A 15,968-nucleotide genomic window follows, 5' to 3' on the forward strand; every position below is an offset into this window, starting at 1 on the left:
TCTAGTAAAGTCACATGGGGACATGTCAATATGTATAAAATACAGTTATCGTTATTTGTTCTTCAATCATATTTATGTACAATTGTTTTGTTTTACTTCTATGAAATTAATATTGTTACATAGGATTAATAATATTCGACAGACCATGGAGGTATAATGCCACTTACACCTCCATGGACAGGCAGACAGACAGACAGACAGACAGACAGACAGACAGACAGACAGACAGACAGACAGACAGACAGACAGATAGACAGATAGACAGATAGATAGATAGATAGATAGATAGATAGATAGATAGATAGATAGATAGATAGATAGATAGATAGATAGATAGATAGATAGATAGATAGATAGATAGATAGATAGACGAGACGAACAGACGGATGAGAGAGACTTGAGAAAGAGATGGGAATGTCAGCCCAAGAAACATTATGTACCTACCGTGTATATATATTCATTCTATTTTAGTCACGTTCTATGGTTAATGACTCGCAGATGAGTCTTATCAGCATCAAGTCATTTTAGAATACTCTATTCATAGAATCTCAATACTCCTAACATCAAATACACGGCAGGTAAATGGGGGAACATTGTTTACAAGATGCCCTAGGGAGAAATAACGAGGGTAATTACATTTGTGCCCAAACATTAAATTTACCCTGGTGTGTAAAAGGTTACCGTGAAAAAATGCGTGACCTTTTCTAAAGTTACAATATTTTGGAACTACGATGAATGTATTCGAGCGATCAAATCTGATCCCCGGAGGCGATGCACATCGTTCGAGTCGAGTGACCACGAATCAATTCATTTGCGTGATAAAAACGTCTACTGCCACCATTGATGACTGGGAACAGTCATTAGCCGCGTTATAGTTGGCCGAGAGGACAATGAAACACAGAATAATAGCTTGGTCCTCCTATAGCATGCTTCAATAGATATCATCTGTTTCGTATTTATGTGTTGACTTTTCTTTTTCTCCAGTCGGTGAATTGTTGCAAATTATCTACCTATCTGCTTGCGTCACAACAGACATTCGAGTATTGTTATGCGCATGTTTTCCCTTCGAGGATGTCACTGATCATTCTCTATTGAACGTTCCCTATTCCAATTTCATCGACACCGTGTGATATATACCGATTATTTCCTTTCATTCTTCCGTTCATCATTTACCGCGTTTTCAACAAAGTTTACAGAAATCATAACATGAGATGACATCAGGTTATAGTGTTCTGCGTGTAAATCTTAAAGACTTCGTAGGCTGATCGTATCCGTTGTGAGGAAACATCGCTGTAAATTTGTACACAGCGAACGGGTCAAAAGTGGGAATACCTCCGGTTACTCACGTATACTGAGCAGAGACGTCACGTCCCGCAAGGAATACTTTTCCTTCCCGTGTTATCGGGCGGACAAGCTAACTACACACGGACATGTCTTCGTTCACCTCGAATACACAGAAAATTGGCAGCGGATAGACTATACCGCCTTTTCGACGTGATGCACATAGTAACAAGACCGTCCTCGGGCATTGTCTTCAGAAAGAGCCATTGTGACAGTGGCCATTAATATGTACCAGTGAAGAAAACCCTACTTGAGTAACCATTGAAAATACGTTGCTGTGGTTTTAACAGAAACACATACTGTGGGTTTAATTATTTTGTAATTGGTGAGTACTATTGTTTGATTTGTGTGTTTTTTGGTCATAAACTAAAAGAAATTAGATTTAGTATTGTTTCTGCAAAACACCTGTTGCTAGCAACCAGCCAATAGTAACTAGTTTGCTCGGTAAGCATTGTTCATATCATTTTACTATCGTGTAAAGGTACGGTACAACACAGAACAAAACACAACACGTCTTGTAGGAATAGAAGATTCCCACGTATGTACCGTGACGGTATACCCCACTCTCTACTCACTCTAGACATAAAACGCCTCGGCGGAAAACGGATCACTGAAGGGGCAGATAAAACGGAACATGGCCGCTTATAGCGTGTATTAGACAGTCATTGTCATCTGCGGTATTTACTTATTTGCCCGAAGCTGTTTCTATACACCGTCTATTTAGTCTAATATTTGTCTAGGTTTCAGAGTGGTGGGGTAACCGAAATACGGGGCAAAAATGCTCGTTTCTAACGCAATGAATGTTCCATTCAACACCATTTCGAAACGTGTGAATAGATACTTTTTAAAAAACCCATGTCTTAAGTATTTATCAAATGTGTTCTTGAGAGACTAAGAGTCTCATAGGAACCACAGCACAGATCACGAGTTCACATACGAACTATTCTATACTTGTGTACTGTACTGATTTACTATTGTACCACAGTATCAATTCAGCCGTGTCTCGTTCCCCTGCCAATAATATCGATCTTTTCTGCCCTTTAGAATTTCCTTTCTGGCGGCAATAAAAGTCATTGCTAAACACTAAACAATCACAGTATCTCTGAACACAAGAGGTAGAGACCCCGCAAAAACAAAATACAACACATTTTGGGGTGCTTAACCGAACATAACCTAATGCCGACGATCGCCATCCGTCAACTCATGAAACTTTGATATGTTTGTTGGTAGGTAAACTCTGACCTCATAAATTGATAAATAATTACTGAAACATCAGTCGTTTATTTAGCGTCCTAGCACCTTTAGACCACTGGTATCGGCAAAGGTAACATTTACTGTGCGATTCTCGAGACTAAGCTGACCTCGGCGAAATACCTCTCCCGCAACTGGTGAACATGATATGCTAAGGTGGGTTTCCAATGACTACAGAGCAAACATCGTGTAAAACTACTACAGTGTCGGACATTGGGTAACCTCCATCGGTGTTCAAAACCCACAGACTTCTAAACAGTTGACAGCGAAGCTGAGTAAGTACAGCGGGATACAAATGTTATAATGTCAGTTGTGAGTTAAGTTGTATCAATGTTTATTAAGATACACCTGTTGGGGACTGTTGTTTCGCGATCAAAGCATTCAAACAATCAGCAAGTGTTTATAAATTCAGTAGTGTATAAATGCACCACTGTTTTATTCATTCGAGAGTGGTATTACGTATTATGTTTAGTGGACGTGCACGCATTGTTGCTTCTCTTCCAATGTAAATGTTAAACTTTAAATAAGCTTAAACAGGCTTGTATTGGATACTCCGGTGAGGATATACACCAAGCACTCCTTGGTCGTGAAAGGTTGAAATTTTTCATGCGTTATTTACTTTGTGATTGAATCATATATGCTATGGGATTGTGTTGCAAGTATTGGGGGCGTTACAGGATCTGAAATAACACGGCTGAATATTAGTATCTGGGCCAGGAATTGCATTTTTGCTACGTGTGATCACATTTACCAGGTTACTGTGTATTGTGATGTCAGACTATAGAGTACATTTGTCCAATTAGATCCCTACAGACTCCATTTCCGAACTTAAAAGTGACCAGGGGCAAAATTCTCAACCTGAATGCGAAACCAAGCAAACGTCAGCCGCCAGTGAAATTTTCAAATAAACAACATTTTCCGTATTGTTAGGTTCATTCACTCGCTTTGCGTTCATGTCTGCACCTTTTTTGTGAAGTAACAAGACCCCAAATACCATGATGTGTAATGTAAGCTTAGACTACCATTCTAACTTACTTCGGTTGGGTTGTAATTCACTAATTGTTTGTATATTTGCGTCTGGCCAGGCAACACTATATTACCAGTTCAATTCTGAGCAACACGAGCGTAGAGGTGAATGGTATGTTTTGAAAGCTTTTTAATTTGGTTCAATTTACTGTTAAAGCAGTGAACTGTCTACGCTAGGACACGTCAGACTCCGAACTATTGACCCGGTAAATATGGCTGGCAACCAAATACAATCCCTGTACACACACAGCTAGACACAGAAACTTTTATAACATTAGAAAATGCGCGAAGTCCTGAGGCATGTTTGCTAATAGTGATGTTATCTGGACTGCTCAAATCCACGCAGCCAAGTCAACGAGAAATCAAACCTAAATAACATACCACTGAAAATAAGATTAAAGATGTCGCCTTGTAGTGCTCTGCGACATAATCTAATCCTCCCGTCTAGTAGACGATATACTGTGACCCAAGGCACATTTCAAACCAAAAATCGGACATTGGGAATTCCATGCTTGTTGGTATTTGCGTGTATTTCTATATAGAGAACGTTGAAGTTTGAAGTAATGAAAAGAATACACAAACTAAGTCTTGTGTGTAGGCGTTTTTTAAATTCTGGAATACATCTGCAAAGACGCCGGATTATGAATCATTCATATGGTTCAAGGCATGTGTTTTTACCAGTAATATATACGACTAGTGTACCAGTTAACGTTAAAACTTTCGGGTCATGTTTTGATGTACTAGGTGTGACCGTGTTCCCCGCTACAAAATTATTTGCCTTGAATAGTTTTAAAGACTTTATCAACATCAACGCAAAGAATCACTCGGGTAGGTAGTGTCAACGCTTGAATTATTAAAACTTGTAAACATAAAAATCGGAAATTATTGATGACTGCATTAAGTTCTTTAAAGTTGTTGTTCTTTTGTAAATCTTCGTTTAAATGACGGTTGCCTTCGAGTTGGTTTCAATTCACCGCAACACGTTATTGAATAAAGGGTACGTACTTCACGTTAAAGATTCCAAACGTGAACTGCTTCAATTTACGAATAGTTATTCTAGTGTGATCAAAGTTGTATGGTTTTGAATCTGTTGACTTTTAAGTACATATAGGGTTACGGTTGTCAGATACTTCCATAACTACTACGCCTACCACCTTGGAAGTAACATGACATAACATATTCATGTTTGATACTGCAGCTGTTCACGCCTTGTTTTTCCCCACCAATTATTGGCCCATATATTTATTTTTGCATTCTGATAAATGTACTTACACGATGGTTCGGTTCAGCATTACGTCATCGATCGATAGTCGATATTAGCATAATAAAACAACCGAGAGAGCGTATCACGGTACGAAACCCTGGTGTCTATTGTTCTTTGATCAGCTTGCTCTACAGCAATCTTACGTGCACACTTCACGAACATCTAGCAACAGCCACTATGTACTTTTTCATATTTCGTATAAATCTTCGTGCGCCTACATGCATGACAACTACTTCAACCAGTCACGCCATGCAAATATCAAAACTCTCAACTTTACTAGCAATAGCGATATATATATGCATACGTGTCGCGTTTTAAAATATAAACAAAACCAAAACAAAGAAAGCATTTAAAGAAAATTTATTAGAGGAATAAAACGCGAGCCATCATTTAAAATATGTAACTTTACCCGCATAATGAATATTCAAGTTACAATTCACTTTTAGTATTACATCTTATGTATATACATTAGAGTTTTGAATGTACAAAAATACAAGTGGTAGTTTTCACTTTATTTGAATTCTGCTTGCCTTTAATTGTCTTTATGTGACTTTTAGATTACTTGTAGTCACAAAGAAACCCCTCGCACCAAAATTTAGATTCCCTCAACTACACCAAACTTTTATCGACATCAATTCACACATGCTTTAGTTACTCAAGGTGTTCTAGCAGACTTAGGCCTACAACGTGTAGAACGGCGAGGTGGAGGCTGGTATTGATCGCAATTATTGTTATCCAGGGAGTGCCTTTAATGAATTATGAGTGAGCCGATTGACGATCGTTAAACATAACGATCACACAGAGGTGAAAAGACTCGTTGTGTCGTGAATCGCCTACAGAAGGTAGTACTATTCGTACCGAGGTCTTTAAATGTTATCAATTACACAACATGTATACAACTTGACAACGGATTATCCCTTGCTGGTTTGATAGTACCTGATACAAACGTGCACTGCGAGTGATCTTTTTTTCAAAAGGGAAATGAAAAATGACTTGCCATTTAGTAAGATTTGTAAAGTTACCATCGTCCTGCAAATTCTAAGTAAATCATTCAGACATTTACAATGTAAACAACCACCTCAACGTCACGGTCAGGTAGAGACAAAATGCCAACATATGCAACCTCTTTGGTTTATATAACTTCACTTGGTACAAACACACTTTATTTAGTCAATATAGTCAATATATATATATAACAAATAAATATACACTCTACCACCATGAGAGAGATGAAAAGGTATATATGACTCAAAGCTGGGCGTGAACAATTTTGCAACACCAGTTAGTGTATAAAGTTCGCGTTGTAGATTTCGTCCCACGAGTGCATTTTTTCTACTTAGATTCAATGGTGTCTATTATTACCCTTGTGTCACGTCAAGTAGCTACACAGTTACTAAATTATAATATGCAGTTTGCCTAAAACATATTTTATTTATGTTGCTGTCAGTGTCACTATTCAACTTCTTTCGAAAAAATGTTTTGGAACTTGTATACATCCAACTAAATGCAATGCAAACTGAGGAAAGTGCAGACGACTATAGCTAACAGTTCAAGCGCTCATCCTGTCCGATAGATACATTTGAAGTGTCCATTTTGCGGTAAATAATGTATTTACAAATGTAATTTCGCCTATCACGCCCACTGTGCCGGGTTAGCCTTGACAAGTTAACGATTTATTTGCACAGTGCAGTATGCTTGGTATTTGAAAACAAATTAATGGAATTGTGAAAGCAAAAACAACCTTTTCAGTGTTACTATTTGTATATTGTTTCATTACTCTACGTTTTCTCATAGACGCTCAACCAAGCTAAGGGCGGTGGAGGGTCTATGGTTTTCCGAACCGTATAGCATTGGTAGTGAGTCCTACATTATTTGTACTGCTACACGCTCTACTCATGTTAGTCCAGATAAGAACTAGGTGGGGGCGTTACAGGGGAACAGGGGCGAGGCTTAGTTACATTTATTCATGCTTAGGGAACCTAGAAAAGTCACCCTACATCGTGCAACCTCCATAGAATGTAGTTATAAAAATTGGCATATCTGACTTAGAAAATCGACACTACACTTGGTATTTGAAAACAAATTAATGGAATTGTGAAAGCAAAAACAACCTTTTCAGTGTTACTATTTGTATATTGTTTCATTACTCTACGTTTTCTCATAGACGCTCAACCACTGGTGAGATGCATTTTGGGAAATATTAAGCGATGTTGTAAGCTTCACTCATTGATGTAATAAGTTAACTAATGATTCATCCGCAGCTCTATCTAAAACAGAATCTTAGATCTTTGATTTCGACCGAAAGCAGACTATACATACTGGCTTATTTCTGAAGTATGAGTATTTTAATATTATATCACAGTTGCAATTAATTGAATGTCACGTGACAGTGTCTTTTCCTTCTTCCACGAAAACGAACATTTAACCAACAGACACATCCCAAAATTACATTGGGTCTGCAGTTGGATATTACTCAAAACATCTACGCCATTTTAATGGAAGATTTCTGTACAACTGTAGGTTGTGCGGTAGTTACTTTATTGAACAGTGTGTGATGACAAGATTGCAGAAGTATTAATCTCAAAAATGACAGCGCGGGACAAGACTTTGGTTTCTAGATAATATGTATGTTGAAGTTTATCTGTTATATTGTCAATAACTGCCAGTTACTTCACGATCATCTGACCTTATATAATATATCTGTTGACCTAAACTTATCAACTTGATAAGATAAGTGATCATTTAAAAGCTTTTTTCTTGGAATTCAGGACGTGCGATACTGTTAAGTACGAGACAACATAAACCCTGTAAAGATTAGTTGGCGTGATATCTGATTTATGTCGTGAGTAATGACTGTTCTACAAGTGTTCCGAATTTTATCGGAAATTAAAAACCTTCCGAGTAATTTCAGGTTGAAATTACCCGTCCCTTGATTGTCTGCGCAGTGATATTGATATGTTATCTGCACCGTGATTTAGTTAATTTGTGTAATCACAGATATTGCCTATCTCAATTCACTTCAATGATGTTTCCAATCTCTCCTGTCGATAAGATATAAGATCCATGTATGTTATAACAAAGATGAACAATTTTCAACTACTGCTGGGAACACAGATATGTATTGGTTATTTTTTTCAAATTGCAGCTCACTCGAACAAGTTTCTGTGGTTTTAAAAACAGCATTGAATTTATCGCAAAGTACTGATCAGATATATAATGTCAATCTCCTTATGATAATTCAACTTTTAAGAATCGGAACTGAAGCGGAACAGATGATCAGACCAGCATGCTGATAGAGGCTTCATTGTTCCCAGCCATCTGTTGAGGCAAACTTTTGGGCATGTACCAACTCACATGTACACACAGACTCGCCGTACATGTACACACTCATACATACATACATACATACATACATACATACATACATACATACATACATACATATATACATACATACATACATACATGCATGCATGCATGCATGCATGCATGCATGCATGCATGCATGCATACATACATACATACATACATACATACATACATACATACATACATACATACATACATACATACATACATACATACATGTACATACATACATACATACATACATACATACATACATACATGTACATACATACATACATACATACATACATACATACATACATACATACATACATACATACATACATACATACATACATACATACACACAGTGACACAATATATGTATATACATTGTATACGACGAATCTACAGTATGTATTATTGAAAATTAATCATCCCATATGAAAAGATAATAAAATCGTATTAGCGAGTAAAGTTTATAAAATTAAACGTTTAATGAAATTCTAATGAACTGAGTACAAGCTAAGAGAAAGAATTGCTTGCTTTATAAGAGTTTATAATACATACCCATAATATGAAAACCATATAATACTCTCTGTGTATAAAAGTAATCTAGTGACGTAGACATCCTAATACAGTTTGAATTGTATTTAGTACCTGCACCATTTATTCTCATTTTATACTCAATTTCCTGTCTCCAGTCACGGACATTGACCGGGGACATTGGGACTGCTGATGTTTACGTTTGATGATGTACGACGATTTTACGTTCTCATCCTCCGTTCATAAGGGTCACCAACATAATAAATTAGTTCAAATTCGTTCTGTGTTAGGAAACATGACGATAAGTGTTATTGAAAAGGTGTCATTTGCGTAGGAGTTTTTCTTATTCAAACATGTTTGCTTGTCAACTTATTTTTCCTCTTAATTCTTATTTCTGCTTTCGCAGATCGTGATGACATCGCATCAAAAAATGAATTTGCGTTTTAATTTCTAAGTCACCATATTGAACACGCTCCAATGCTTACATGATTAACCATAGATGTTGGCGAGATACTCACACGTCTATGGATTAATTAAAAACGTAATTTCAAACCACAGACAAAAAGCAAATCTTCAATTAGGGATTACACTTTGAATGTCACTACAAGAAAAAAGACTCAGGTCATTTTTGTACCGAAAAAAGGGAATTCAAATATGAAGAGTTGTTCCTAAACAAAAGAGCTATTCTATTTAATACACATGTCTCCACTGATCAGACGGCGCTCGGCCTTTAAATTTCTTTACAACTCATATATCTTAAAACTTTGCATCCCCAACATTTGTTTTCCAATTAACATTTTTCAGTAACTCTGCGAGTATGTTGCAAGTATGGCATCTTTTCGTAATGTTTACTTTTTATCATGTAACCCAGTGTCAACTTTTGCATGTTATATCACATTCAGCCTCTAAAATTCCAATGTAACCCTCATTTTGACTGGATCGATACGTTCAACCTAAACAAATCATTAACCTGGGTTGACGAGAACTCGATTTTTGAACACAGTGGTAAATGTATATTAACAATGGTGTCGCTTGTGTAGTGTGGTATTTTAAGCCATAAATTTAATTCTGTGCCAATATCCACTTCAAAAACACCTATATTTCAGCCATGCTCCCATAGATACATTTTTAATGGGGCTAAAAGTTCGAATAAGCTGTGTAAATATACAAGTCATAGATAGCACCTCAGTCTTTGTAATTTTGTGTCATTGCGACTTGACAAGCCCTGCATAATATTGATGAAAGTTGTAAGTTGTACGTGATTGTTTGATTGGAACCTCAACCTTGAAAAAAATCGAATAGTGACATAGTACAGTGCGTATTGATAGTGCAGACATAATCTATAACACAGAGCAAACAATTACGACGATTGATAGATTCTTCAATATCCTTGTGTTAGCGACCGTGACGTCGGATATTGGGTCAGACTGTTTTAATAAAAAGACGTTGGGTATATTTAAGAACGTACAGAAAGTAAGTCTGTGCAATATTGTCCAAGCCGCGGATGTCAAAATATAGTCGATACTGAGTCACTTTGGGAATACGAACGCAGAAGATTTCAAAGATTGCTACGGACATTACTTGTATGAAGAAGGTATACTTATTCATCATTGTATATTCATGAAATAGTTTAAGGGTAAATATTGTCAACTCTATATGGTCGTTTATTCTCTTGTTCGTGTTCTCTCAATTGATTGTGTACACCATTGACTCAGCGAGCTGTTGTTACAAGTTAAACCCATATAAATCATTGCATGGAACACTGCCATTGTACAGATTACCTGGTAGTTTTGCAATACTTAAAGTTGTTTCTACTACTTACCACCTAGAGCCTACTTACCACCAACTAAAACACACTACCTAAAACCCTCATGGTTTTTATAGTCAAGAGTCTCTGTCAGCGCAAATGACAACAATTCTAGAATTGCTGCCATAGCGAACCCAATCAACTGGTGTACATGGCTAAGGATTGGGTCGTCAAAGATTTGGATATTAACGGCACGTGGATGAGAAAGGTTGATTTTAGAATAAAATATGTCTTAAGGTCATTCACTGAGTTGTAACAGGCCAGTGGTAGCCTTTATAAAAGAATACTGTACACTGTTCTAAGTTAGGTCAGATTTTCTTGAAAATGTCTAATACATGCATGTAGTCGTATAATTTCAATAATTATATATTATATATTTATAACTTTCCTTAGATAAAGACGTCTAACCGACGGAAGTGCTCACTGCAATATTTGTAGCAGAGCATTTTATATATATAACTGAATATTGGTAAAATGTCTATGCTGAAGTAAACAGTGTTCAATACATGTGTATGTAGAGTGGTATAAATATATAACGTGATAGTTATCTGTGAAATGGACAATTATAGAATTGTTCGATTCGACATTGATTCGCCACACATTAAGAATTCTTTACGACATTACACAACAGACAGAGGCAACTTGTACTTGAATTGAAATCGAGATCGAATGACCTTCACACACAGAGACGTTTTAATCACGCAATATGTTTATAATGAGTTAGGTTCCCATCATTAAATAACTAAAAACCTTGCATTTCATTTGTGTGAAAAAATCGATCTGGAAATAATGTGTTGACTCTGCGCTGTACCAATATTCCTCTGTGTAAGATATAATCTGGTACATATTCTGCGAATGGATTTACACATGTATGTACGGTTCTAATTCATTTAATATGCGCTGTATCAACATACATTATGCTAGTAATGTCTACAAATTACACAGTAAGTGTTTTGAGTTGATATTTATGCGTCGTTGAAATCCAAGGCCACGCACTATAATTAGATGACGTCATATTTTTATTGAAAAACTAATGATGTCATTGACACGTACGGAAATGATGTACCGGTTACGAGTACAAGTAAGGTCGAACTCGCGAGTCGTCGCTCGTTGACTGTTCCGAAGCATATCGAGTACAAGCCGTCAACATAATGCAACACGTGGTATGGATATATAGTTGGTTTTGTACAATACATTCAGTTTAGAAGCCGTCAATATAATGACTTAGAATCCATGTCAACGACGGGAAACCTCACCGCATTGTATTTTGTTTGTTAAATGAATCGATAGGCTAAAAGTCATCATATTTCCATCAATGTTGAGAAATATTTTTACTTCCACTCTTTTGGGTTCAAGTGCAAATGCTTGTTTAAGTTTTCGTGGTGTGATTATCGCTTGTGTTAATTTTCTATTCCTTACTAGATTATTTCTAATTTTATACTCGTCAATTTACTTTATATTACACATAGCATTTCGTCTTGTATAAATTCCAAATCCTGATTCTGGTTAGCATGGTGACAAAGCAAAGATATTTCCCCTTCCCAGTCCACCGGTTTGACACTACCCGTATACACATACTTAGTATTGAATACATGTTCACTATCACCATAGAGAAGGGTCGTGCAGACTCAGTCGTTCGCCAAATACAACACGACGTTACCTATTTGTTAACTTTTGACCTTTCCTTTGTGAAACACAGCCTCATATATCAAATCACATCATTCAGTGTTGTCCGGCGCATGTTGTTATTCAGTTCTATTCTAATAGTTTGTGTTTACTTTCATCTCAGGTTTCCATGGAGACGAAGCCTTGCAGTACCCGCCACCGTGAATTCTCGTGAGCTTTACAGGGCAGGAACTGGGGCAGTATATTCGTGGACTGTAACAAAAGTGGGATTAGTTGTACTCGTCAAATGAATAGTGGTGTACAACTGAAGTCTCCTGAGGAAAAATGGATTTTTTTAAACCTGCGGATTACTGAGGCAGAATGAAGTGAGAATCTTTGCCTGAGACATTTACAACGTACGAAAGAATGCATGGCTTGTGGAATCTCTGACTCTCGAGGACTTCAAAATCATTGACCCGAAGGTTGATCGCAAAGCCGGTTAACTCCTCTACAAAAGGACCAATGAATCCAAAAGTGAAAATGGCAGAAATTAAACTCTCTAAGAATGACCTACGGGGGTCTATGTTGGCTTACACAGATCGCATGCGTGAATTGTCCCAGCAGCGAACGCTCTTATCTTCGGTTCTAAAACCCGAGATCGTACCGGATAGTACGTTCCAGTACAGTTTCAAGTTAGGAAATGTAACTCGGATGACGCAGTCAGAAGAGCTACCCCAGAAAGACGAACCGTGTTTAACCATCGAACCGTTGTATAGATCCGAAATCAAAACCCGATCTCAAAGTTCACGCAACGAACGCCGAAAGTCGAAGTCCTTCTTGCCAAACATTAACTTTCAGAAATACCGCACTACCACGACACGGACTAACGCCTACAATATGTCGGACGTGTACGAGTCGGTAAAATCGAGCGCTTACAGCGTAGGAACCACAAGGGATTCACAAGTCGAAATTGTTGATATTTTGCCATATCCAGACTTTAACGTTGAGACATACCAATCTCCGAAAGTTGCATCAAAACCAGTCTCGTCGCAAAATAAACCCATGACGAGAAATAGGGGAATGAACAAGAAAAACTATTACGCTCGTAAGAAGCGACCACCTACTCCACCGAAGTCGAAAGACAAAAAGCCAAAGAAGAGGCGACTAGTCAATAAACCAAATAAACGTCGTGGTGGCAACAATGGCAAAGACGACCCCAAGAAATTTCCGATTAAGAAGCAATTTGTTTGGTCTGATCAGATGGAAACCGAACTCAAAAACCATATCCCTCCCCGACTCCCTGGCAGCAAACTGAAACCAAACTACAAACGGACAAGTACTGGGGATATTTATATACCTGAAATGCCCATTGAAATTGAACTGGATAGACTAGCTACTATTAATATGGAGTCACCGACCGAGAAACAACTGAGTGGGGCCTATGCGGAAGAAATCAAGGCACTCATGGAGAGAAATGCCCGCAGACGAGCAGAGGCAGCAGCAGCGAGAAAGAAAGCGAAAAAGAAGGTGAAGTTTGTTTTACCACCTGGCTATAGCGACAGTGAGAGTAGTAGTAGTGACGATGATGGCGAGTCTGGAGACGAGGAAATAGTACAGGATTTGAGTATTAACGATGTTAGTTCAAAAGATAGCGTGGCCTCAGAAGCAATAAATGATGAAAATGCGGACGATGTGTCGATTACAACTGCTCGGCTGAACTCGAGCATCGTCGGAGGTTCACGATTAACTTCGGCGTCATCGATGCTGGGTAGAGATGATCGAACATTTACACCGTCGTCTGTGATTATAGAAATGACCAAACCTGAAGATAACAAAAGTTCAGGAAGGAGATCGTCCACTATGTCGATGCCGACACTTATTGACCATGGTTAAACCGGTTCTCCATATGGTATCCCCGTTACTTAACACATCATTTATCAGTGTGTCTTCTATGTTTATGATTGATTGGTTGATTGATTGATTGATTGATTCATTCATTCATTCATTGATTGGTTGATTGATTAATTGATTGATTGATTGATTGATTGATTGATTGATTGATTGATCGATCAATCATTACATTATTTCTAAATAGTGATTGATAATAACTTCTTAGTGTTAGAAAGAGGCGTAGTTTCCATGACCTTGATGGGTTGTCAATGCCGACATCAAACAAATCATTTGGGGGTTTTTTGCTAAGCTTTCATTTGCCAATGTGTTGAAACAGAATACTGTGTCTAACAACTCTATATACCAAAGAAATTGAAAAGAGCGAGAAAGTCTGAAAGTTAAAATAAAATCCAACTGTTTCATAGAAGCTGCCGGTAACGTAAAGGTAACTTAGTAAATTAACACAATCTAGTTTTATAGAGTGAAATGAATGTACAATACGTTTACAATACAGCTCAGCTGAAAACTGACACCGGTCATGCATGTTCGATTTTTTTTACATACACACATATGACGACCGTACTAATTTCACATTGAGTCAGTTCAAATACCATTACACGTCACGTGACCTTGTCTCCATGAACACCTGTTGATTACAGATAGACGGGCCTCAAAATCGTTGAAAATCGATCGCGACAGAATGGCCTTTCCATGTTTTCAATGTGTTTAATTTCATTTTAAAAAAACAGTCCAAAATGTATGGAAGATTGACTGGAGAAAAAAGTGTCTGCCAATTTGAAATCAAACACTGGCATTTTATACCTTCGACATTTGGGACGTACGAATTCAAAATTAAATAAAGTTATTATTGGCTAGATCAACTCGGTGCAGTACTTTTTGGCGCCAAGTATGACGTCATAGTTTATTCAAATTAATTTCTGGCTAGCCATGGTTTGTATGAGTCTACGGAAAGTATTATCCTCGTTAATGTTCTGATGAGGACAAAATCGTTCGTTTAAATGAACCTGTATATTATATACAGTATTTGTCGATTTCATGTTATGTTCATTTCAAAAATACCATCCAGTATTTGTCGATTTCATGTTATGTTCATTTCAAAAAAATACCAATCCAATTTACGATACCCATGTCGGAGAATGAACTAAATGTTGAAATATGTCCTATTCTGTTATTTCTGTGTGTGTGCATTTAAAGGACATGTGCGTGTTAATTCCAAAACCCACTCTGCGATAACTAAATAGCATGTCAATTTCAATTTAACCATGACTAATGATAAGCTAAAAGAAACGAAGTTTATTTTATTGAACAAATCAACTCTCATGAGGTCATTAGCATCAATTACCAACTTGCAGCATTATTAAGATTGTACATTTCAAATATTGTACTTAATTTTAGTATTGTAATATATCTTGATTGACAGGTTCGCTAATACCTCACTAACAGCTGTTTGGTGTTTTCGTTGAAGTGCTGTATATATTTCCAGATTCAATTCCATAAAATCGAATAGTTTTTAAATACGGAGACTTGTTTTTATAGATTTCTCGTCACCTATAACAAGCTACCCAATCGTATGTGTATTTGTTTTATCGGAGCGATGTTTTCTATGTTTGAATTGGTTCGTTTTCAGCGACAGGAAATAAAATTTCATTTATCATTGCGAATTTTGTGTGTCGCCATGGTTTCGTCGGAGTTGTCAAACAGAAAAAAAGGAATGCTATTAATCTAAGCTTTATAGTTAACTTGTTTTAATGGAAATGCGGTATGCGTCCCTATGGAAATCTACATCATGTACATTTCGAATTGCTATTTATTGGTAGAGTATGACGATATTTACGTTAAAGGGACACAGTCTGTAACCACATGTACATT

At 37.1% G+C, this 15,968-nt stretch overlaps 1 protein-coding gene across 3 annotated transcripts; it reads left to right on the forward strand.

Annotated features, from left to right (window-relative positions):
• Positions 1-1,108: 1,108 nt before the first annotated feature.
• On the forward strand, positions 1,109-15,652 carry LOC144443500 (uncharacterized). 3 transcript variants are annotated; one of them, XM_078132993.1, is made up of 2 exons: positions 1,109-1,666; positions 12,373-15,652. In XM_078132993.1, the coding sequence occupies exon 2, from the start codon at positions 12,711-12,713 to the stop codon at positions 14,079-14,081; it is 1,371 nt and encodes a 456-aa protein (XP_077989119.1). In that variant the 5' UTR covers positions 1,109-1,666; positions 12,373-12,710; the 3' UTR covers positions 14,082-15,652. The 3 variants fall into 3 exon arrangements, with proteins under 3 accessions (XP_077989119.1, XP_077989121.1, XP_077989120.1); XM_078132995.1 differs by lacking the exon at positions 1,109-1,666 and adding an exon at positions 2,784-2,867; XM_078132994.1 differs by lacking the exon at positions 1,109-1,666 and adding an exon at positions 11,706-11,746.
• Positions 15,653-15,968: the final 316 nt, after the last annotated feature.

Source organism: Glandiceps talaboti, chromosome 12 (genome assembly GCF_964340395.1).
Source record: "Glandiceps talaboti chromosome 12, keGlaTala1.1, whole genome shotgun sequence".
NCBI classification, from domain to species: Eukaryota; Metazoa; Hemichordata; class Enteropneusta; family Spengelidae; genus Glandiceps; species Glandiceps talaboti.

Excerpts from the sequence above, each read along its gene's own strand:
- LOC144443500 (XM_078132993.1), top strand. The coding sequence starts at position 12,711 with ATGAATCCAAAAGTGAAAATGGCAGAAATTAAACTCTCTAAGAATGAC.